Source organism: Bubalus bubalis, chromosome 7 (assembly GCF_019923935.1).
Source record: "Bubalus bubalis isolate 160015118507 breed Murrah chromosome 7, NDDB_SH_1, whole genome shotgun sequence".
NCBI lineage: Eukaryota > Metazoa > Chordata > Mammalia > Artiodactyla > Bovidae > Bubalus > Bubalus bubalis.
In genome coordinates this window covers 26,240,773-26,266,192 of record NC_059163.1, presented here as the reverse complement: position 1 = coordinate 26,266,192, position 25,420 = coordinate 26,240,773, and the positions used below count along the sequence as shown (strand labels likewise).

The 25,420-nt window shown below is 43.4% G+C and overlaps 2 protein-coding genes across 29 annotated transcripts in view; one reads left to right on the top strand and one right to left on the bottom strand.

Moving 5' to 3' along the window:
- The first annotated feature begins 2,725 nt into the window (after positions 1 to 2,725).
- On the top strand, positions 2,726 to 7,437 carry STBD1 (starch binding domain 1). The gene is made up of 2 exons (XM_006079147.4): positions 2,726 to 3,076; positions 5,586 to 7,437. Exons 1-2 carry the CDS (start codon positions 2,881 to 2,883, stop codon positions 6,392 to 6,394), a joined length of 1,005 nt encoding a protein of 334 aa, XP_006079209.2. The 5' UTR covers positions 2,726 to 2,880; the 3' UTR covers positions 6,395 to 7,437.
- A 2,876-nt stretch (positions 7,438 to 10,313) lies between these two features.
- Positions 10,314 to 25,420, bottom strand: part of CCDC158 (coiled-coil domain containing 158) — an 86,161-nt gene continuing 71,054 nt past the window's right edge. For 11 of the 28 annotated variants that reach the window (XM_044945765.2, XM_044945754.2, XM_044945756.2 and 8 more), the window contains 7 exons: positions 24,998 to 25,057; positions 21,818 to 21,885; positions 20,730 to 20,767; positions 19,113 to 19,128; positions 16,329 to 16,487; positions 13,187 to 13,286; positions 10,314 to 10,521 (listed from right to left, as the gene is read on the bottom strand). In XM_044945765.2, coding sequence (XP_044801700.2) covers positions 10,401 to 10,521; positions 13,187 to 13,286; positions 16,329 to 16,487; positions 19,113 to 19,128; positions 20,730 to 20,767; positions 21,818 to 21,885; positions 24,998 to 25,057 — 562 coding nt within the window. In that variant the 3' untranslated portion in view covers positions 10,314 to 10,400. Of the gene's footprint in view, positions 10,522 to 13,186; positions 13,295 to 16,328; positions 16,488 to 19,112; positions 19,129 to 20,729; positions 20,768 to 21,817; positions 21,886 to 24,997; positions 25,058 to 25,420 lie in introns of those variants that run through there. The other 17 variants (XM_044945766.2, XM_044945770.2, XM_044945758.2 and 14 more) reach the window with 16 other exon arrangements.

Sequence of the window (25,420 nt, the reverse complement as noted above, 5' to 3'; positions counted from 1 at the left end):
TGGACTGGTTGGATCTCCTTGCAGTCCAAGGGACTCTCAAGAGTCTTCTCCAACACCGCAGTTCAAAAGCATCAATTCTTCGGTGCTCAGCTTTCTTTATAATCCAACTCTCACATTCATACATGACTACTGGAAAAACCATAGCTTTGACTAGATGGTCCTTTGTTGGCAAAGTAATGTCTCTGCTTTTTAATATACTGTCTATGTCTAGGTTGGTCATAACTTTCCTTCCAAGGAGTAAGTGTCTTTTAATTTCATGGCTGCAATCACCATCTGTGGTTATTTTGGAGCCCCCCAAAAATAGTCAGCCACTGTTTCTATTGTTTCCCCATCTATTTGTCATGAAGTGATGGGAACAGATGCCATGATCTTCGTTTTCTGAATGTTGAGCTTTAAGCCAACTTTTTCACTCTCCTCTTTCACCTTCATCAAGAGGCTCTTTAGTTCTTCTTCACTTTCTGCCATAAGGGTGGTATCATCTGCATATCTGAGGTTATTGATATTTCTCCCAGCAATCTTAATCCCAGCTTGTGCCTCATCCAGCCCAGCGTTTCTCATGATGTACTCTGCATAGAAGTTAAATAAGCAGGGTGACAATATGCAGCCTTGACGTACTCCTTTTCCTATTTGGAACCAGTCTGTTGTTTCATGTCCAGTTCTAACTGTTGCTTCTTGACCTGCATACAGATTTCTCAGGAGGCAGGTCAGGTGGTCTGGTATTCCCATCTGTTGAAGAATTTTCCCACAGTTTATTGTGATCCACACCCTCAAAGGCTTTGGCATAGTCAATGAAGCAGAAATAGATGTTTTTCTGGAACTCTCTTGCTTTTTTGATGATCCAGCGGATGTTGGCAATTTGATCTCTGGTTCCTCTGCCTTTTCTAAAACCAATTTGAACATCTGGAAGTTCACAGTTCACATATTGCTGAAGCCTTGCTTGGAGAATTTAGGGGGTGGGGAAGGGTGGCACTCACTTTGGAGAGAAGAACTTTGAATGTATTTTGAAGAAAGAGGCCGACTTCGCTACTGCCTACTTTGAGAGGAGGTAAAAAGGAGAAATGTGGTTTCCATTTACCGAGATGAGGAAGTCAGAGCAAGTAGTGGGTCTGGGGGTGTCAGATTTGAGTGAACTGGGTTTGAGATGTCTACTAGCATAGCATCCAGGGGACTCCCCAGGTGGCCCTAGTGGTAAAGAACCCGTCTGCCAGTGCAGGAGGCATAAGAAACACGGGTTCGATTCCTGGGTCGGAAAGACCCCCTGGAGGAGGGCATGGCAACCCATTCCAGTGTTCTTGCCTGGAAAATCCCATGGACAGAGGAGCCTGGCGGGCTACAGTCCATAGCGTGGCAAGGAGTCGGACACAACTGAACGACTTAGCATGCAGCACTAGCCAGGAGCTCGGGTTGGTGCGGCCCCCTTCCTCACCCCTCCGTTTTGATGGCAGGGGCTGTGACCTGTGTGCGTCAAGGCGCGAACACCTGTAACTACTAGCTGAGTCTCGCTGCCAGTCAGGGGCTGCTATCGGCTTGAGCCTGGGGCGCCTTGGAATGATCTGTTTTATAAGAGCCACGTGTTAGTAATTATTCCAAGGCGGATGTCTGCCGGCTGTGGCCTTCGTAGTTGGGTGTAGACTTGCGTGAAAGGCGAAAGTCGCTCAGTCGTGTCCGACTCTGCGACCCCATGGACTGTACAACCCATGGAATTCTCCAGGCCAGAATACTGGAATGGGTAGCCCTTCCCTTCTCCAGGGGATCTTCCCAACCCAGGGATCGAACCCAGGCCTCCCGCATTGCGGGCGGATTCTTTACCAGCTGAGTCACACTTGTGTAGATCAAGGAAAAGGCTCACCCTGCAGATACAAACATGGGAACCAATAGCTCGTAGTCGGTGTGTGAAGCCATCAGGTCAGCAGAGGTGTGAATTTAGAAAGAAATGTGTATATAACTTAGTTCCAGGATCCTTATTCTGTATGCATTTGTCTATGCATACATTGAACACCTGGCACACCGACAGCGCTTAACAAAGATGGTTGCAATTTTTTTTTTTTTTTAATTAATAAAGCCATTTGTAGAGGCTTGCCTCTGGGCAACCTCCTGTCCGGCCAGGAAGGCGCGCATTTTGTGACAACCACGCACTCTAAAAGAAATCGAGGAAGAAAAAAATGACTGGATGCGGTAGAAGTGACGGGCATATATAGATGGAAGGGTGTCAGTCCAACCCTTTCCTTTTACAGGCGGGGAGGCGGAGGCTCGGGGAGGTGAAGCGCAGCTAACTGGACGCATTATGAAGCTTCCACCGCGCCCGCTGTATTCCGGGTATTCCCCACCCGACCCGACCAAGCTGCCTCTCCCATCCTAGCCCAGCCCCGCTGGTCCGGGACCATAACACAGCCTCTTCCGATTCTAAGTTCCTGGAATCGAAGGCCTCTATGAGGCCGCACTGCTACTGTTTGTGAGGAGATGCCCGGCTCAGAGAGCTGGGCCTGACTGCCGCGGGAGCCGGAAGGGAAAGCGGCGGGGCAGGCGTGGGTTAGCGCGCTGGAGCCGTGCGCCCCTGGGTTCTTTGCGCACGCAGGAGGCACTTGGAACTCGGCGCCGTGTGCTCCTAGCCGCCGGCCACTGGCGGGGTCGAAAGGGAGAGAGAAGGAGGGCGCTCGCGGGTCCGCCGCGCCGGAGCCTGGGCTGCAGCCCTAGGGCGGGGAGCGGGGCGGGGCTGGGAAAGTTGAGTCTTAGTGGCGGAGGGCTGGGCTCCGCGCGGTAGCGCCCGCCACCGGGGGGACCGTAAAAGGTTGGAGCGGGCTGGGGAGGTGTGGCTCTTCCTGCGTGACCTGAGCCCCCGTCTCGGTCGCCGTCGTCTCCCGCAGCCGCGGCCTCTCAGTCATGGGCGCCGTCTGGTCCGCCCTGCTGGTCGGAGGGGGTCTGGCCGGAGCGCTTTTCGTTTGGCTGCTACGGGACTCGGGAAAGGAGGGGAATGCGGAGCAGAGGAAGGACGCCCCCCCAAGGGAGGCTGTGGCTCCGGGCGGAGATCAGGGCGGTGGCGGCGGCGGACTGAGCCCCGGACCTTCTGCCAAACCAGGTATTCTTCCTCCTTGTGTCTCCTGGGCAGATCTGCCAGGGGGCTTTGAAATTCCTCGGGGGAACGGGAGGGATCCACCTGAAGCTTTCCTAGCAGTCCTTTCCCGGAGACTAGCTTCCTCTACTCGGAACGCGACCCTCGCCGCGCTCCGCCTTTTCCCCGGCTGGTGCGCACGCTCCAAGCGAGGTGCTCGCCCCCGCCGAGGCCCTGAAGATGCCCAGACGGTTCGTCAAGGGGCGCGCCCCACCGAGTCGCTGCCCTTGGCTCCTGCCCCTGCTTCTCCTGCGGGGATGGGCTCCTCCGCTCGGCAGCGCTTGGTGCAGTGCAGACGGCTGCAGCGGCGGCGCCCCTTCCGGGCCTTCGGAAAGGGGTGCTTGGGGTTAAGAGATCCTCCGACCCTCCCGCGTCTGTCCGAGCAGGGACACTGTCTCATCTCAGTCCCAATGCCATAGCCTCATGTCCTCCTATCCCTCACCCCAGGGAGGAACCGCGTTTGGGAACACCGGAGCAATGACCACCCCGGCTCTCTGGACGCTTCTCTCAGGGAGGCAAAGTTCAGGCTGGAGTCTGGCCATGAAGGCCTCGGCTAAAACCCTGGGGCGGCTCGCTGGCAGCAGATTTCGGAGCTGTCGGCGCTCCCCCATGCTCACCGGAGCAGGGCACGATTGTCTAAAACCCCAGGAAGAGGCACACTTAGTAGCGGCCCCAACTCCGAGGAACAGAATTGACATCTAGGTTCAGACGTCTCCACTTTAGACCCCATGTGCTGGGCAAATAAGAGGCTGGGCAGAAAAACTTACCTTCCAGCGCCCTCCCTTGGCAAGCTGCCCATCCCTGGATTCCAGCCTAATGAAAATGACATCTGTAAACTTTATTTTTAGTGGCGTGGTGTTCATGTATAGCCACTTGATAAATCTGCCTCTCTGTCTGCAGAGAGCTCATTGGTCTTCTTTTCCCTGAAAGCCAGCTTCCTGTTTCAGGTGGAGAGATTGGGAATTCAGAGTAATTTTTGTTTATGCCTCACTTCCAACCCCACCATTAAAAAGAGACAATTAAACAAGATCTCCCTCTTCCCATTCCCATCCCCCATCTATACTGATTGAATGTCTCTGGAGATCTTGTAGGAAGCTATTTGGACTATCAGTGAGGTGGCCAAGAAGTAAGCTGAGTTTTCAGTTAAAGTGTTAGTCCCTCAGTCGTGTCCGACTCTTTGTGACACCCATGGACTGCAGCCAGCCAGCCAGCCTTCTCTGTCCATGGGACTTGCTAGGCAAGAATACTGGAGTGGGTTGCCATTTCCTTCTCCAACTCAGGGATTGAACCTGGGTCTACCACATTGTTGGAGAAGGCAATGGCAACCCACTGCAGTACTCTTGCCTGGAAAATCCCATGGACAGAGGAGCCTGGTAGGCTACAGTCCATGGGGTCTCGAAGAGTTGGACACGACTGAGGGCCTTCACTTTCACTTTTAACTTTCATGCATTGGAGAAGGAAATGGCAACCCACTCCAGTATTCTTGCCAGGAGAATCCCAGGGACAGAGGAGCCTGGTGGGCTGCTGTCTGTGGGGTCGCACAGAGTTGGATACGACTGAAGCAACTTAGCAGCAGCAGCAGCTACCACATTGCAGGCAGATTCTTTACCTTCTGAGCCACCAGGGAAGTTACTTTAACTAAATAGCCTGTGTTTTGTTGAAGAGGCTCCCAATGCACATGGAGCTGGCAGGGAGAATCCAGCCCTGTCCCCCCACCTCCACCCCTTGCCCAGGGATGCACTGCTGTCCTTCGTATTCTGCCAGAGTGACAGCTGCTGCTGGCCTGTCCACACTGTGACCACCAATGCCTGACCCACACACAGTCCCTGGGAGGGAAGGCGTGCTCTTCTGGTTTGCAGGGTAACTGTGTAGCTCTTCATCACACAGGCTGGACAGCATTTTTTGATGATAGGAGCCAAACGACTTGATTGCATGCCAGTATGGCTTGCACTGCAGAGATCCAGGACCATGACAGGGTTACACGTCCGCCTCTACAGCTTGCCACCTTGTTTACACTCTTGTGCTGGTATACTGGCACTCCTGGATATGCCTTTCATTATTGGATGTGCTTTGCCTAGTTGCTCAGTCATGTCTGATTCTTTGTGACCCCAATGGACTATATAGCCTGCCAGGTTCCTCTGTCCAAGGGATTCTCCAGGCAAGAATACTGGAATGGGTTGCCATGCCCTCCTCCAGGGGATCTTCCTCACCCAGGGATTGAATCTGAGTCTCCTGCATTGCAGGCAGATTCTTTACCATCTGAGCCACCAGGGAAGCCCCTTATTATTGGATATGTGTGTTCTTAGAGCAGGATGTTGGGAACGCACTAGGTAATTAAGTACTTGATTTTAATAGAGACAAATTTTGTGAACTGCAGATAGATTAGTAGTGGAGTCTTTAATAACTAAACCTATTTCCTCAACCTAACTTACTGAACTGCCCAAACACTATTACATTTTTCCTTTTGTTTTTTAAGAGCATCTTCAAGAAAGCAATGGATGTTTGGTTTCTGAGACCAAAGGTCCCAGTGACCTGCCGGGAGCAGCATGGAGACAGCAGAGTCCTTCTGGAGAAGCTGGTAACCCTGACAGTTCAAGAGCACATGTTCCTTCTGGCCCATTTCCAGACACAGAATCTCTAACTACCTCTGAGACTGGTAACTCTGACGTTTCAAGACACGAAAGCCTTGGATCTCCTATAGGAGAACGGGGATTGCAAAAAGGCCAAGAGTCACCTTCCAAAGCAGTTCCATGTTTGGCAGAGAAGTTTCCCTCCAGCAACCTGCTCCTGGGCAGAGCGAAAGAAGTGAGCCCTGCAGAGCCGGACAGTCAGACCCGGGCTAATCGTGAGGACTGGGAGATGGTGTCCCGGCACTCGTCCTGGGGAGATGTTGGTTTGGGTGACGGTCTTGGGTCTCCAGTGTTAAGCTCTAAGCAGGGAAAGAACTGGGACAGAAGCATGCTGGTGGAAGCAAGAGGTCAGAAAGAGTGTCGTCAAGTTAGTGTCAGGTTCCAGGTCCATTATATCACAAGTGCTGGTGTGCAGTTCATCGCCGTAACTGGAGACCACGAGAGTCTTGGGAGATGGAACGCTTACATCCCACTCCAGTGTAGCAGGGATGGGTTCTGGTCTCGTTCTGTGTCCCTGCCGGCAGACACGGTGGTGGAGTGGAAGTTTGTGGTGGTAGAGAACGGAGAAGTTGCTCGTTGGGAAGAATGCAGTAATAGATTCTTGGAGACTGGTCATGAGGATAAAGTGGTTCACAGGTGGTGGGGGATTCACTGAATCACTTTGACAAACGGCCGAGGGGCTATGGGAGAACATGGAAGGGGCTAAGGTCGTGCAGCACCTGGAATAGTTTAAAATAATGGAAGTGTAACTTCAAATCTAACCCCTCAGACTTGTTTCAAATTTGCTAGTGGCTTTTGTCTAATGTGTAGATAGTGCTTCCAGTGAGCATGGCATTTCCTGTGGCATTGCTGGATGGATTTATGCTGATCCATCATTACTTTAGGGCTTGGTCGTCTTGGGGAGTGGCTTGGCTAAGTGCTCAGTGGTCAGGGAGCACAGAAACCAACTTAACTGTGCAGGGTTTAGACTTGAGCCTTTCAGTGATTCTTAGACCAGGGGAGTAAAACAAGCCTTATTCAAAAAGAGCAGATTTCCTACTGGTGCAGCTGGAGAAATAAATGCTCTCTTACACATTTTGTATTTAAAAATCATTAGCACCGTATGGAACTGTGATGAGAAAATGTCTGGTCACTAGATGTGATTAGCCAGGATATGAAGCATTGCGTTAAGACTTCCCAATGGTTTTTTTTTTTTTTTTTTTTGCTTGATTTTACTTGCCACGTATGGTTTGACAGTAGCAAATATGTTTTTGTCTTAATGATCAAAGGCTGGTGTAGAAACAGGGGCCTAATCAGAGTCTGTTACTGGGAGCAGTCCAAGAGGAAAGAGAACAGGAAGGGGGTTATGGTGGATGCTGAGCAAGGTGGCCTGATTGATGCCTCTTAGAGGGCTGGGGGCTATGGCACAGGCCACTGGAGGGTGGGGCGCCCCATTATTTCCTGGAAGGGCCTTTGGAGGACCGTCTTGCCCCACTGCTGCTCGTCTCACAGCAGATTTGGGCTCACAGATGGATGGTCCCACAGCAATCATTTCACTGTCTTCCCTCTCCATGTCGGTGACAATCTTGGGAAACGATACTGTAACAGGAGAGTGATACAGAAATACGTCTTTGCCCTGGGAAGAAACAACCTTTTAAACTTTGCCATTATAACTGAAAAAAAAAAATAAATAAATAAAACCTGAGTTTAGTATCTTTATTAAATGTCTGAATTATTTGTATAAGTCTTAGTACCATAACCGCTTAGATGTAAAATACTAATATTTTTCTTCACTAATGACACAGAAAAAAAAGCAAACATCAAGAAGCATATACACTGTTCTCTTCCCTTTAAAGTTTTAGAATATTTCTTTTAAAAAACTTTGCCTTTGTTTGGGAGGATATTATGCATGCCTGTACTTGAAAATTCTATGTTAAAAACAACTTTTTATTAAGTGTAATATTTATTGGCAAAACAACATTTAATCCTGGATGGTCTTTGCTAAGAAGAGCATAAACTCAACTGAAAATAATGTGAGAAAGTGCTTCAGTAACTTTTTTGGCTCAGAATACTTTTGCTTTAATTCACACACACACACACACACACACACACACACATATATATATATATATATATTTTTTTTTTTTTATAAACTTCATAATGGAATTTTATATTCCTTCCAGTCAGGTCTTCAGAAGACACTGACTTTTACTACACAGAACACCCACACGTTTCTATTAGGTAAAGTTAAAGGTAGAACAATTTATAGTAAAAACCTGTTGAGAGTTCTGTCACTAGCTATCATTTTATCTGATGAAGTAAAAATCTTTCAGTAAAGCCAGTTGATTTAAGAGATACATATTAATACTAAATTTTACATTTTTGAAACTCGTTTAAAATCAGATGTGCTTAGAGGGAGAAGGAAGGCATCTGGGAAGGCCTGGCATCTGCACGCATTCGGCTGAGCGACACCCGCTGTCACAGGCCGCACGGCGCTTACTCCCCGCTCACTAAACAGCAGTGGGCGCTCCTGGCTGGAGGCCGCTTTCCCTGCAGATCGTCATCCAGGCCTCTGTCCTGCGGCTCCTCTGTCCCCTAGGACCTCCCTCTCCTCTGTAACCAGTCTGTGGAAAGGGAAATAAAAGACTCCACTAGAACTCGGGGCCAGAAGGTGCCCCAGACGGCTGTGTCCTGGTGTCATTAGTGAGACCCGGTCAGGCGACTAGACGTAGATTGGAGCCGGGGGTGGGGGGTTTGCTGGGAACAGAGCCATTAGCAGGGCCGCAGTTTCTCAGGGACGTCTGTACTGGGGAAGGGGAACAGGGGCTCTTTTTGTTTTGGACAGGCTGGCTTCTGTGAATTGTTTCTGTTGTCTCTGACACAATTGAAACATTTTTGTATCTGTTCTGGTCTTTCATTGGGTTCCCATCATATAGTATAATAAATACATTTGGTCTTTGTTCCTGACAATTTCCCGAGAGATGGTAGTATCTTCTGTTATTCATTATGAGGCCCCTTAGACCATGCCTGAGTTTCTGCTAGTGAGGTGACTTAGGTGGGGCTCCTAGACAGCCTCAGGTCAGGGCTGGCCACAAGACCAAGTGGGACCGCAGGCTTGCCACTTCCAGCCCCACACCAATCTCCAGGCTGGGGAGGGGGCTGGAGATGAAGCTCTGGAGACACTCTTGAATGATGGCATTTAATGAGCTTCTGGGTGGGAGGATCCATCAAGGGGCTGGGAGCCCTGAGAGGGCACACCCCCATCCGTGTCTTGCTCTGTGCACCTGTCGTTTGCCTGTTCCTGAGTTACTCCTTTATAATAAACCATAATAGTTAAGCACTTTCCTGACTTCTGTGATCAGTTCTAGCAAATTATTGAAACTTTAGAGGGGGATGTGGGAACTCCCCAATTTATAGCCAGTCAAAAACTACAAGTGGCCCAGGACTTGCGATAAAGCAGGGGCCGTCTTGTGGGTTGTTGTTGGTTAGTCGCTGTGTTCAACTCTTCTGCAACCCCATGGACTGTAGCCCACCAGGGTCCTCTGTCCATGGGATTTCCCAGGCAAGAATACTGGAGTGGGTTGCCATTTCTTTCTCCAGGGCATCTTCCTGATCCAGGGATTGAACTCACATTTCCTGCATTGGCAGGTGGATTCTTTATTGCTGGGCCAGCTGGGAAGCCCTAGTCCTGAGGGACTGGGCTCTTAAGTCTGTAGAATAGGACACTAACTCCAGGTAGTTAGTGTCAGAATTGAACTGACTCACAGATACTAGTTGGTGTCCACAGAGAACTGGGTATTGGTGTTGGAAAGTATTTCACATACAAACCCCACTCATTTATGAAACACTACTTAGGGCAGACTGAATCCATTCGATCTACAGAAGTTAGCCACTGGCTGAAGAATAGCGAGCCTTTTATCTCTTTCCTTCTAGTTATTAATATGCAAAAAGAGAAACTTCTCCAAATGTTTTGATTACAGGCCCCAGTGTTCTGTTCTGTGATAACACTCCCTGATATTGACAGAACACTGAGTTCAGGGTCACAGAAGGAATCCGGTCAAGACCTTGGAGTTTGTCCTTCTGTCTGGGCATTGCTGCTGCTGCTGCTAAGTCACTTCAGTCGTGTCCGACTCTGTGCGACCCCATAGACAGCAGCCCACCAGGCCCTGCTGTCCCTGGGATTCTCCAGGCAAGAACACTGGAGTGGGTTGCCATTTCCTTCTCCAATGCAGGAAAGTGAAAAGTGAAAGTGAAGTCGCTCAGTCGTGTCCGACTCTTTGCGACCCCATGGACAGCAGCCTACCAGGCTCCTCCGTCCATGGGATTTTCCAGGCAAGAGTACTGGAGTGGGGTGCCATTGCGTTCTCCAGTCTGGACATTATACCCCATCTTTTACTTTCATATAAAGCTGAAAAAAAAAAAAGACTATTGCCTCAGCACCTATAAAGATAATAATTAAAAAAAAAAAAACGCAATTATTCCCACACACTGGTATTAGCATGGACTGATACCTGTAAGGTACATTCACATCTAGCTAGTACCGCTTTAAGTTTTACTAAGAGAGCATTCAAGAACAGTTTATTTTAAAATAGAGCTTACAGGACAGGATAGGATATCTTTTATTAAATTTTCACATAAAAAGAAAAAAGTACACAGGGCATTAATTATAAGTAACACCACAATTAATCGGGCATCATCTCTCTGTAAAGAATAGGCAAGCAATGTATCATTTTAGTAACATTTTTTCCTGGTCTTTCACTTTCTGTATTCTCTTTTCTTGATTTCTGATCATTGAAGACATTGCTGAAAATGTTGATAAAACAAAGTTAGAAAAGCAACATATACTCAGGCTTTAAATACATACTTCTATTATGTATTTCTTAAAAGGTCAGCTTGCTACCATAGAAAAGATACATGCTGAGCTCAAAAAGTTCTTAAAAACTGCAAAGTAGCACATTTTTTAAAAAGACTTTAATTATGAAACAGAGCTGAGGGTAAATCTTTGCTCTTTTAGTTGTTTTCAATGAACATGATAGGGAATTCCCTGATGGCCCAATGGTTAGGATGCTGTGCATTCACTGTCAAGGGTATGGGTTCAATTCCTGGTCAGGGAAGCAGCACTGTGTGGCCAAATAAATAATAACATGATAATTATTGTTACAGAAGTAATACATAATAATTGTAAATAATTTGAACACCTCAGAAGGGTACATAGAGAGAGAAAAATCACTCTTTGTTTTTATTCCCTCAGTGTATTGAACCTCCTTCTCCCTGCTGCTGCTAAGTCACTTCAGTCGTGTCCGACTCTGTGTGACCCCATAGACGGCAGCCCACCAGGCTCCCCTGTCCCTGGGATTCTCCAGGCAAGAACACTGGAGTGGGTTGTCATTTCCTTTTCCAATGCATGAAAGTGAAAAGTGAAAGTGAAGTCACTCAGTCCTGTCTGACTCTTAGCGACCCTGTGGACTGGAGCCTACCAGGCTCCTCCGTCCATGGGATTTTCCAGGCAAGAGGTCATCACTATAAACATTTTAGTGAATATCTTCACAAGTACATATGCACACACACACAGACAGAAGTCTTCTTTACAAAAATGGAAATGTGGTCTAAATCGTTCTGCAGCTTGCTTTCATTCACTTAAAATGTCAATATCTTTCCAGTTCAGCTCAGGTTTTGTTATGACAGCACAGCATTACATTGTGTGGATGTACCAACATGTTAATAAATAAACGTTTTAAAGTTACTTCCTTATTTTTGCTTATAAACAATGCTATAAGAAATACTTCTGTAAATAGACTTTTGTGTGTGCAACTTTTCTTGCAGAATAAATTGCTGGAAGTGGAGTTTCTGGGTCAGAGAATACATGTACTTTAAATTTTGATAAATGTTCCCCACATTCTCTCCAAAATATCTGTTTCATAATTTCCAAGAGACATGTCATCCAGACAATGCAGCCAATAAAAAGATTAGAAAAAAATTTTTTAACAAATATGACATGCTTTCCATTTGGATTATTACATGGTAGGATTAGTCAGATAGTCAGAAATATAAGTCAAAGTGTGAATAAAAATGGGGCCAATAAGATAATGAATCTTCCTCTAAAAAGTTATGATAAACTTAAATGTTTTTCTTTATGTTTATATACACAGACATCTGGAGTTATCAAAAAGAATTTGTTGATTTTCTTTAGTAACAATTTAGCTTTTAGTACATTAAAAATGTGGATTTTGGAGTCAAAAATTGCAGAGATCAATTCGCAGCTCCACTACTCATTGTGTGACTTAGAACTTATTGACTGACTGTGATCTTCAGCTTCATTACCAAATGACAAGATATTAGCACGCACCTCCCAGTGTTGTGAAGCTCACAGACAAGACGCTGCATACAGGGCCTGGCACACAGCGCCTGGCACACAGCTGATAACTGCTCAATAAATGCTAATAACAACTTATTATAATAAGGTTAAATTTATTTTTAAATGATTTTTTGAAAGTTATTATTTTCCATCTGGCAAGACTGTATTATTTTCTAGAGATGAAACAAGAATAACATGTATACTCCAAAAATTATTTCTCTCTGACAAAGTCTCCTGGATTCATGGATTTATATCAGGAAATCATAAAACATGATAGCCTCCTGAATTCATGGGAACATCCACTTAGAATTCATGTCCCAAAAGTTGTCTATCATCTGCAGAGTACAACAATTTCTTGTTCAAATAGCTCTAGTTTGTGTAGACATATGGAAGTCCACATTTAGACATAGTTTATCTTTATTTATTTAGTGATTCATTGGGTGGCACAGTCTGCCCATGGTAATTAAATCTTCTATAAGGGTAAATACTGTTGTTTTGTTTTCTGGCTATTAACTGCCACCTTATGCTCGCTGCTGCTGCTAAGTTGCTTCAGTCGTGTCTGACTCTGTGCGACCCCATAGATGGCAGCCCACCAGGCTCCCCCGTCCCTGGGATTCTCCAGGCAAGAACACTGGAGTGGGTTGCCATTTCCTTCTCCAATGCGTGAAAGTGAAGTCGCTCAGTCATGTCCGACTCTTTGCGACCCCATGGACTGCAGCCCACCAGGCTCCTCCACCCATGGGATTTTCTAGGCAAGAGTAATGCTCGCTACTGTCATACAAATGTTCATCTACAGACCTGAAAGGATAAGAAAGACAGTGTATGGTAAAGTGTCACGTGAACTCAGCCACTCAGAACATGTGTCCTGCCGAGGGCTGGTCAGCAATATTATCATCCCTATTAGATGAAAGAGGAGGGCTAAGGCGACCTGCCCAAGGTCACCCTGTTAATCCAGGCATTAGTCACGGTGAAGACTCTTACATTCTGACTGAGGTTTCTGAATTGCCTGTTGTGTATCCTTTTCAGTGGATCTACAGATAAGAGGCTTAACCTGAAAGGAAGGCTGAGTATTCTTTTGAGCTAGGATGAGCTCTCCAAAAACGTGCACCGTACCTTGGTTCTTCATCTGTAAATCTTCTACCAGAGTTTGCAAGCTTTCCAGTCTGGTTTGGAGCTTCCTGCATGTCTTTCCGGTTGTTTCTATTGGCTGAGACTGTGAAGCTATTAGAAAATTGCTTAGATGTGATATTAAAAGTCTATTTGATATTTCATTTTAGAAATGTTCCAATTATGGGTTAAACAACCTTTCTTTTAATATAATGGAAGCTTTAAACCACTATTTTAAAATAAAGAAATACTGTATCCAAATATTGCAATACTAGCTTATATGATTTTGTTTCAAACCAATCTGATTTACTAGTTTGTAACCACACAGCATTAAGTGGGATGAGTGGGAAGAACACTTCAAGTTTAATGACATGTCCTACATTTTAAAAGACAGCTTTTCATTCCAAACCTGTGTAGTTCCAGTAACTTAGTGTTTGGAGGAGCGAGATTTAATACTGGCGCTGGAAACATTTTTGAATGTGTGAGGCCAAGTGCCCATATCAGTTGTTGTCACCTGAATGAGGACAGTATTATATTGCAGGAGCAGTATGGATGCTGACACGACCACAAGGAACCTAGAATAAATGTGGCAGCTGCAGCTGAGGAGGTGCTACGAGCCTGGGAACTATTCTCAAATAAGTGCGCTACGCTTTGTCAACCTCCAAAACATACTGGCTGTCAATCACAAGATTTTAATTTCAAGCTTAGTCTCTGACTTGCTGTATAATCTTGAAAATATTTTGATACCTCATTTTCCTGTCAAGAAAACACCCTTTTACTTTTTAAAGATGATTTTAAAGGCAATCATCTAGGAATTATTTTTGTTCAAGAGAATAAAAAATAATTTCTCATTGAGAGATTTTTAACGTAAATAATGTAAAACATGTTTGACAAATATCTGACAACAGGGAACAAAAAAGAAAATGCCATGCTATTGAAAGTAAAAGTGAAAGTTGCTCAGTCATGTCCAACTCTTTGCGACCCCATGGACTATAGAGTCCATGGAACTCTCTAGGCCAGAATACTGGAGTGGGTAGCTATTCCCTTCCTCAGGGGATCTTCCATTATGTAGCCACAAACTAATAATGAGGTGACCAGCAGCACTGTTCTGCTCCTGCAATAATCACTGTTGTCATCATGAGGTAATTGGGCTTCCCTGGTGGCTCAGATGGTGAAGAATCTGCCTATAATGGGTGAGACCTGGGTTCGATCACTGGGTTGGGAAGATCCCCTGGAGGAGGGCATGGCTACTCACTCCAGTATTCTTGCCTGGAGAATTCCATGGACAGATGAGCCTGGCTAGCTACAGTCTGTGCTGTGCTGTGCTTCATCGCTCAGTTGTGTCTGACTCTTTGGGACCCCATGATGGAATGTAGCCCGCCAGGCTCCTCTGTCCATGGGATTCTCCAGGCAAGAATACTGGAGTGTGTTGCCATGCCCTTCTCCAGGCTGCAGTCTATGGGGTTGCAGAGAGTTGGACAAGACTGAGCAATTAAGCACAACACAGCACAGCAAATTTTTTTTTTTAATTAAAGAATTTAGAAGTATAAGAGATGAAGGAGGACCCAGATGCAGAAAAAGATGACAAAAAAAGAAAATGTGCTAAAAGCTATGATTAAGTCCTGATTTTTTTTTTTTTTAAGAATCTAAAAATATGTTAGGCATAGAATTTCAAAAGACCAGGAACTGACTTAACAATGATGCAACAACTTGACTAATTTACCTCTTATCAAAGAGAATGATACCAGAGAGCACTGACATCATATATGATGAAAAACATTTCAAGCTCAATTCAGCATTTATATATACTTAATGTCCACTTTCATTTTTTCAGGCTTATTCTAAAGCAAGTCATTTTTTTCTCACCTGTCTTTATTAATAATAAATGAACTCAAAATTTTAAAAATGAGGACACTTTGGTAAGTTTGTATAACAGATACTTGCACTTACAGAGACAGAAAACAGACATAATTTGAAGCACAAGCTGGAATCAAGATAGCTGGGAGGAATATCAATAACCTCAGATATGCAGATGACACCACCCTTATGGCAGAACGTGAAGAGGAACTAAAGAGCCTCTTGATGAAAGTGAAAGAGGAGAGTGAAAAAGCCTGCTTAAAGCTCAACACTCAGAAAACGAAGATGATGGCATCTTGTCCCATAACTTCATGGCAAATAGATCGGGAAACAGTGGAAACAGTGGCTGACTTTATTTTTCTGGGCTCCAAAATCACTGCAGATGGTGACTGCAGCCATGAAATTAAAAGACGCTTGCTCCTTGGAAGGAAAGTTATGACCAACCTAGATAGCATATTCAAAAGCAGAGACATTACTTTGCCAACAAAGGTCCGTCTAGTCAAGGCTATGGTTTTTCCAGTGGTCATGTGTGGATGTGAGAGTTGGACTGTGAAGAAGGCTGAGCGCCGAAGAATTGATGCTTTTGAACTGTGGTGTTGGAGAAGACTCTTGAGAGTCCCTTGGACTGCAAGGAGATCCAACCAGTCCATTCTGAAGGAGATCAGCCTTGGGATTTCTTTGGAAGGAATGACGCTAAAGCTGAAACTCCAATACTTTGGCCACCTGATGTGAAGAGCTGACTCACTGGAAAAGACCCTGATGCTGGGAAAGATTGAGGGCAGGAGGAGAAGGGGACAACAGAGGATGAAATGGTTTGATGGCATTTCTGACTCAATGGACATGGGTTTGGGTGGACTCCGGGAGTTGGTGATGGACAGGGAGGCCTGGTGTGCTGCGGTTCATGGTGTCGCAAAGAGTCAGACATGACTGAGCGACTGAACTAAGAAAAGTCATTCATTCTCAGCATTTACAAGAAGACCCAAAATCTTATAAAATAGAGAAAAAGATCATTGTTCATGTCAGAGAAAGAGATAATATTTATCTGTAATATCTACTATGTTTATTTACTAAGGTGTATGTGTATTGTGCATTAATAATTATTCTATTTAACTAAGGCAAATAAATAAATAAATAAGACCCACTTAAACACACACCCACCACACAGCATCAATTGGAGTGTACCTATAAGAACACCATGTGAAACTTTCTTAAATCCAATTATGGAAAAGAACTCTTAAATCACCGAGTAGGAAAACAATTAATCTCATCAGTGAAATCAGGTCATTCTTACCTTTAACAGAATCAGGTGAATGAACAGGTTTGGTAGATCTATATTGTGGTGAGGAACCTATGGAATCCTCAACTGAACTAGTCAGGAGTGAGTGAACCGGAGACTTCTTAGGAGAAGAATGGAATGAACGGGAAGCTGAATTTTTCACAGATGGACTTCCTAAAATTTTATAAGGACAAAAGTAAAAGGACAGAATTATTTAAAAATAGTATGCTACACCTCTCAAAAAATCAAACTCTCAAATGTTTCCAATCATGTGGGTGGGGTGTGTTCTGGTAAAACCCAGGACTTTGAATTGGAACTGAAATGGGGTACATCCTAGGAATAAGGAACTGAGCCTGCCCTTGTGGGTCCTGAGGTCTGTCTTCAAATTAGCTTAATTCCTGATTGGATTAAATTTATCTGGGATTGCTGGTATGGTTGAGTACCAGAGGCAAGCGTGAATTTTCTCTGGAAGAAGGCAATCTTATTCTAAGCCTGAAAGCATTTTCTAAGTCTGAAACAGTTTTTCGTATATGTTTGTCATACAATAAAAATAACCAAGCATATGAGGAGACCCCCTTCATGGATCACAGCCTTGTTGTAGCAAAGGGGCTTGCCTAACTCAGTGAAGCTGTGAACCAAGCCCTGCAGGCCACCCAAGACGGATGGGTCATAGTGAAGAGTTCTGACAAATGTGGTCCACTGGAGGAGGAAATGGCAAACCACTCCAGTATTCTTGCCATGAGAACCCCATGAACAGTATGAAAAGACAAAAAGATAAGACACTAGAAGATGAACTCCTCAGGTTTGAAGGTGTCTGATATGCTACTGGAGAAGAGAAGAGGGCAGTTACTAATAGCTCCAGAAAGAATGAAGTGGCTGGGCCAAAGTGGAAATGATGCTCAGTTGCAGATGTGTCTGGTGATGGAAGTAAAGTCTGAGGCTATAGAGAACAATATCTCAAAGGAACCTGGAGTGTTAGGTCCATGAATCAAGGTAAATTGGACACGGTGAAGCAGGAGATGGCAAGAGTGAACATGGACATTTTAGGAATCAGTGAACTAAAATGGACTGGAATGGGCAAATTTAATTCAGATGATCATGATATGTACTACTGTGGGCAACAATCCCTTAGGAGAAATGGAGTAGCCCTCATAGTCAACAAACAGTCCGAAATGCAGTACTTGGGTGTAATCTTAAAAATGACGGAATGATCTCGGTTCGTCTCCAAGGCAAACCATTCAACATCATAGTAATCCAAGTCTATACCCCAACCACTGATGCTGAAGAAGCTGAATTTTACCAGTTTTATGAAGACCTACAAGATCTTCCAGAACTAACACTAAAAAAAGATGTCCTTTTCATCATAGGAGATTAGAATGCAAAAGTGGGTCGTCAAGAGATACCCGGAATTAACAGGCAAATTTGGCCTTGGAGTACAAAATGAAGCAGGGCAAAGGCTAACAGAGGTTTGACAAGAGAACACACTGCTCATAGCAAACATCTTCTTCCAACAACACAAGAGAAGACTCTACACATGGACATCACCAGATGGTCAATACCAAAATCAGATTGATTATATTCTTTGCAGACAAAGATGGAGAAGCTCTATATAGTCAGCAAAAACAAGACCTGGAGCTGACTGTGGCTCAGACCATGAGCTCCTTATTACCAAATTCAGGTTTAAATTGGAGAAAATAGGGGCAACCACTAGTCTATTCAGGTATGACCTAAATCAAATCCCTTATGATTTTGTCCCTTACAGTGGACTTGATGAATAGACTCAAGGGATTAGATCTGGCAGACAGAGTGCCTGAAAAACTATGGACAGGGGTTTGTAACACTGTGTAGGAGGCAGTGACCAAAATCATCCCCCCCCAAAAAAGAAATGCAAGAAGGCAAAGTAGTTGTCTGAGGAGGCTTTACAGATAGCTGAGGAAAGAACAGAAGCAAAAGCAAGAGAGAAAGGGAAAGATGTATCCAACTGAATGCAGCGTTCCAGAGAATAGCAAGGAGAGATAAGAAGGCCTTCCTCAGTGAACAATGCAAAGAAGTAGAAAAAAATAATAGAATGGGAAAGACTAGATATTGCTTCAAGAAAACTGGAGAGATCAGGGGAACATTTCATGCAAGGATGGGCACGATTAAGGACAGAAATGGTAAGAACTTAACAAAAGCAGAAGATATTAAGAAAAGGTGGAGAGAATACACAGAAGAACTATACAAAAAAGGTCTTAATGACCTGACTAATCACGATGGTGTGGTCACTCACCTAGAGCCAGACATCCTGGAGTGTGAAGTCAAGTGGGCCTTAGGAAGCATTACTGCAAACAATGATAGTGGAGGTGATGGAATTCCAACTGAGCTATTTCAAATCCTAAAAGATGATGCTGTAAAAGTGCTACACTTAATATGTCAGCAAGTTTGGAAAACTCAGCAGTGGCCACAGGACTGGAAAAGGTCAGTTTTTTCATTCCAATCCCAAAGAAGGGCAGTGTCAAAGAATATTCAAAGTATCATACAACTGCATTCATTTCACATGCTAGTAAGGTTATGCTCAAAATCCTTCAAGCTAGGCTTCAGCAGTACGTGAACCGAGAACTTCTTGATGTACAAGCTGGGTTTAGAAAAGGCAGAAGAATCAGAGATCAAATTGCCAACATTTGTTCAATCACAGAGAAAGTAAGAGAATTCCATAAAAACATTTACTTCTGCTTCATTGACTACTAAAGCCTTTGACTGTGTGGATCATAATAAACGGTAGAAAATTCTTATAGAGATGGGAATACCAGAACACCTTACCTGTCTCCTGAGAAACCTGTATGCAGGTAAAGAAGCAACAGTTAGAACTGGACATGGAACAACTGACTGGTTTAAAATTAGGAAAGGACTATGACAAGCTGTATGTTGTCAATGTGCTTATTTAACTTATATGTAGAGTACATTGTATGAAATGCCATGCTGGATGAAGTACAAACTGGAATCAAAATATCTGGGAGAAATATCAACAACCTCAGCTATGCAGATGATTCCACTCTAGTGGCAGAAAGAGAAGAGAAACTAAGGAGCCTCCTGATGAGGGTGAAAGAGGAGAGAGAAAAAGTTGGCTTGGCAAAACTAATACAGTGTTTGAGGTTTAAAAATAAAATAAAATTAAAAAAAAAAAACTCAACATTAAGAAAACCAAGATTATGGCATTCAGTCCCAGCACTTCTTGGCAAATATAAGGGGGAAAAGTGGAAACAGTCACAGATTTTATTTTCTTGGGCTCCAAAATCACCATAGACAGTGACTGCAGCCATGAAATTAAAAGACATTTGCTCTTTGGAAGGAAAGCTATGATAAACCTAGACAGCATATTAAAAAGCAGAGACATCACTTTGCTGATAAATGTCTGTATGGTCAAAGCTATGGTTTTTTCCCCAGTAGTCATGTATAGATGTAAGAGTTGGACCATAAAGAAGGCTGAGCACTGAATAATTGATGCTTTCAAATTGTGGTGTGGGGAAGACTCTTTAGAGTCCCTCGAACAGCAAGGAGATCAAACCAGTCAATCCCAAAGGAAATCAACTCTGAATATTCACTGGAAGGACTGATGCTGAAGCTAAAGCTCCAATACTTTGGCCACCTGATTCGAAGAGCTGACTCACTGGAAAAGACCCTGATGCTGGGAATGTTGAGGACAGGAGGAGAAGTGGGCAGCAGGGGATGTGATGGTTGGATAGCATCATTGACTCTATTGACATGAATTTGAGCAAAGTCTGGTAGATGGTGAAGGACAGGCAAGCCTGGTGTGCTGCAGTCCATGAGATTGCAAAGAGTCGGACACAAATTAGTGACTGAACAACACCACCACGAGGAGTCAAAATGACATGGCAGGAAACCAAGAAAAAAAAATACAGATAACAGGCATAGACCCGCAAGGTCTGGATGATGGAGGCACAGACTACCCAGATTCAACAGCATTTACCGCAAACCACAAACAAGTTCTTCCTATATAAAGAAAACTATACCTAGGTGTATCAGTAAAAACTGCCAGAAAATAAACCCAAACCCAAAGACAAAAAACAATCTTAAAGCTTCCAGGAGGGAAAAATGACAGGTTACATTGAAATGAGGAATAATTAAATTTAGAGCTGACTTCTTAGTGGAGACACTGGAAGCCGGAAAACAATGGAAAACTCAAAAGGAAAGAAAAATGTTAACCTAGAATCCTATACTTAGCAAAAATACTTGCCAAAAGTGGGGATAAAATAAAGACTAGTTTAGACAAACAGAAACTGGGAGAATATGTTAAAGGAAACAGTAAAGGCATGAGTAAAATGACAGCAGATACAAGATAAAGTGTGAATGTGTGTGTGCGTCTAGATGAATTTTAATGGCACAACACAGTGGAAATGACCCCTTATGGTATTTTACCTTTAGAATTAAAATACGTGACAACGATTCTGTGTAAGCTGGAAGGAAAGTAAATGGAGTTAACATGTTCTAAGGTACTCACAATTTATGAAAAAAGGTAAAAGCATTCACTTATATTAATCTAATAAAGCATGGATATATGCTGGGTAAACGGTAAAACATAAGTATAAACATAAAACTGAAGTAAAATCTAAGGAAATTGTTCAACTTCAAATAAATGTTCTTTTGTTCAAAATATAATATTAGTTCATAAAGATTCCTCACAAGTTAAAAATTTAAAAATTAAGAAGTAGAATTTATTTAAGAATATTGCTTTGATGTTAGATATACATTTACATTCTTCTACAAAAGACAAGAAAACCTGGAAACTTTCCTTCTATTTCACCTCACACCTCGATTTTCCCTACTTACATTACTGTCCAGATTTATAGTAAACTTTTACTGAATAACCATCATTATCAGTTTTGTTCTTTTCCATTTATTTTGTCTTCTTCCATAGCAGGGCTGATTATGTGTCTGCTGGTTTGCCTTTGCCTTCCAAATGCAACATATACTCTACCATTATCTTTCACGTTTCTTAGTTTAAAAAATTCCTCTTCTGCAATTTTCTCTAGGGGTCTGTCATGTCCCTGATTATGATCTCAGCCCTTCCTATCCTAATTTTTATTTTTTTCCATTTCTAGTTCAAGTTGTGCCACTTTGTTTTTCAGCAGATTCTGCTATCTTTCAATTTCTTCCTTTATCTTGTTTTATAAAGCACACTTTGGAAAGTATATGGAGACCAATCTGTCTCATATCTTTTTCTTTTCACTCATTCAGAAATTATTTACTGAATATTTTTACTGAATAATCTACTGAATTATTTAAGGGCCTGCTATGTCCCGGGAAGGGTCTGGGTACTGGGGTATTTCCCAACCACTAAAGTCATTTGCCCTTGTGCAGATCTGTCTAGCAGGAGGTGACACCCAATCAACAACATAATTAGTAAGTTACATGGTGTAAAAAATGAGGGGACTAGCAGCGAGTGAAAGGGAATCCACTGTAAACTTTAAGCAGGCCCAATTTTTGTGCTTTCATTAAAAACTCACCTGCAGATGGGAATACAAAGCAACCAGGTGGATCTTCCAACTCTGCTACGTGTAACGTGACTGGCTCTCTGGAAACATAAGAATGGTCATGCAGAAACATTCCATTTCCAAATTCAGTGCTAAGATTTATCAACAAGAACAAACTGGTGAAGGCAAAAGTGATGGCTTAATGTACAAACCCAAGATGGTAGCTGTGACCCTAAACTGCAGAAGTCCTAAACTACCCTATGAGGGAGAACCCGAGTTACGTCATCCTTATGTATTCAGTGCCTAAGAACATTTTGCAGAATGAAAATGTAATAACATATAATCTTGGTTGCAAAATTCTTTTTTGTAATAATATGTATAAAACCCAGTATTTCTCTCATGTATTCTAAGAGATGCACTCTTAATGACTCATTCAAAATTTAAAAACCAAGGAAAAAACTAGCCTCTCTTAGCAATAATAAGTGTCACTTTACAAAACTATCAGACCTATTTAAATCAGTAAGGTGAACTACACCACAAAGTTCTCTGTGGGTTGGTACCAGTTTGAAAATATTATGACAGCAGTTCTCAAAGTGGTGCCCTTGAAAAGGGGCTTTGTGAGGTCAACACTAACTTTATTAGAATACTAAGATATTATTTTCTTTTTAACTCTTAGTCTCTCATAAGTATACAGTGGAGTTTCCCAGAGCCTCCATGATATCTGATATCATACCAGAAAAATGCAGAGGCAGGTATGAGAATATAGCTACCTTTTATTAAGCCATGCATTAACTGTAAAATGAAGTCTTCTTAATGATGTTTTTGTTTGAAAAGTTATTTTTCATAATAAACTATTTTATTATGGAAACCTGTAATATACTTACTTTGCTTATCTTTAAGTATCAAATTGTTTTAATTTTTTAAAAATTAAAATTTAATTTTATTTTCCAATACTAAAAATAGAAATGATCTACGTAAACAAAAGCTCTTTGGAATCCTCAGTGATATTTGTGAGTGCAAAGGGGTCCTGAGACCAAAAAGTTTGAGAATATTAGGAGGAAAGCCTTAGAAAAAGTCATGGCTGTATTGTGTAGTCTTCATTATCAGGGCAAGGTGTCTGTTCTGAGACCAAAACGTTTGAGAATAGTAGGAGAAAAGCCTTGGTAAAAAGGTCATGGCTGTGTTGTACAGTCTTCATTATCAGGGTAAGGAGTCTGTTCTTGCTGCACTAGGCAATGGGGAGCCTTTGAAGGTCTTGGGGCTGGGACCGTAGTCTGAGGTGTGCTTCAGGCAGAGCAATTTGAAACTGATTCACAGAAGTGATTGGAACTTACAAGAGACTAGAGATTTAAGACATCCACACTGAACAATGTAGAGGCTACCACAAAGGTATGTGAGAGTGGTAAAGTGGCTTTAAAAGCAGTGTGGTGGGATGAATAATGATTGTCAAATATATCTGTCCAAATACCAACAGCCTATGAATGTTACCTTACATGGCACTAGAGACTGCAGATGTGATTACATCAAGGGTCTTAAGATGGGGAGACTGTCCTGGAGTATGTGGAGACACACCTACATTATCTATATGGCATCACAAATCTCTTTACAGGAGGAAGGTACGGGGAGATTTCACACAGAAGAGAGAGGGTGATGTGACAATCCCAGCAGAAGACTTGAGGATGCCACCTCAGAGGCTGTGAAGACGGAGGAAGGAGCCACAAGGCAAAGAGTGCAAAGAACGAAGCGCTAGAGGCCCAAAAGCTCTCAAAGAGAAAGGGAAGGGAATGCATTAATCCCAAGGGCTTCTAAAAGGAGTGTAACCTTGCCAACATCCTGATTGTCTAGGTACCCAGAAGCAGAACCAGGAGTGGTTATAAGCCTGAGCTCAGAAGCAGGTTAGAACTGAGTTCAATTCTGGTTCCTTTATTTACAAGCTGTATGACCTTGGTAAATTGCTGGGCAAGCTGCGTCTTCATTTCTAACCTATATATGGGGATAATAATGCCTATATCATAGATTTGATTAGACAGACTAAATGAGATAAGTCAAAAACACCCAGATAGTAGATGGCTGCAGATATTATTAACAGGATCAGTGAGTGTAATGTTACACACCTAGGTTAGAAGAAAATCAAAACTTGTTTATTTTAGGCTAAGAGAAAGCTGTATTTATAAAGATTCAAGTTCACTGAATATTGATCAAACGGTAGGGACAGTAAGAAAGTATCTGCTTTAATTCATTCACAAAAAAATATTTACTGAAAAGCAGGCAAAATGCTTGGTCCAAAATCACTGCAGATGGTGACTGCAGCCATGAAATTAAAAGACAATTACTCTTTGGAAGGAAAGTTATGACCAACCTAGATAGCATATTGAAAAGCAGAGACATTACTTTGCCGACAAAGGTCCGTCTAGTCAGGGCTATGGTTTTTCCAGTGGTCATGTATGGATGTGAGAGTTGGACTGTGAAGAAGGCTGAGCGCCGAAGAATTGATGCTTTTGAACTGTGGTGTTGGAGAAGACTCTTGAGAGTTCCTTGGACTGCAAGGAGATCCAACCAGTCCATTCTGAAGGAGATCAGCCCTGGGATTTCTTTGGAAGGAATGATGCTAAAGCTGAAACTCCAGTACTTTGGCCACCTCATGTGAAGAGTTGACTCATTGGAAAAGACTCTGATGCTGGGAGGGATTGGGGGCAGGAGGAGAAGGGGACGACAGAGGATGAGATGGCTGGATGGCATCACTGACTCGATGGACGTGAGTCTGAGTGAACTCTGGGAGTTGGTGATGGACAGGGAGGCCTGGCATGCTGCGATTTATGGGGTCGCAAAGAGTCGGACACGACTGAGCGACTGAACTGAACTGAAAGATACAGTAATGAATAGGCCTTTCTTTGCCTAACTGGAATTTAAACACTAGAATTCATTTTCATATTCTATGATATAAAGAGGACTCTAATATCGCTATTTTTTCATAAGCAGTAAGAATAGAAAGATAAAAGTTTTTCCTGGCAGTCAGTCAATAAATAGACCCTACAACTATAAGCAACTTGAGGACAGGGCCCATGTGTGTCTCACCTGCTGTTACATCCCATGGGCCTAGCACAGAACTCGGCACATCACAGGCAGTGAACGATATTCTAATGAATGAATGAATGAAAAATAGTAGTAAAGGGGACATTTTGAAAGTCAGGGGCTGGTCAGATGGTTTCTTACCTGCTAAAAGTTTCACTTGATTTGCTGCCTTCAGTGGATTCCCTTAATGAGTTGTTGCTTCTGTTGGCAGAGGGTGGGAGAAGTTAAAGACTATGTGATGTTATTTTAACTTAGTGATCAAACCAAATTGTTCCTCTGAATACTGCTTTTAGACAGATGCAGATTCAAAAGAGTGAGACTGGGGTGCTCGCTCTTCCCAGTGGAGAGAATGTATGGAGAGAAGCTTGAAGACAGAAGGACATGGACCCCTCTGGGAATCAGAAGCAGTCCATTTTGGCCAGAGCTCAGTACAGGAGGAAAGCAGGCTGGTGACCAGCCAGGGAGATACTTCAGTGTCAGTCTGAGAACCATGTGTTGAATGCAGCAGATGCTGGGAGCTACTGAAAACCTGCTGCTGCTGCTAAGTCACTTCAGTCGTGTCCG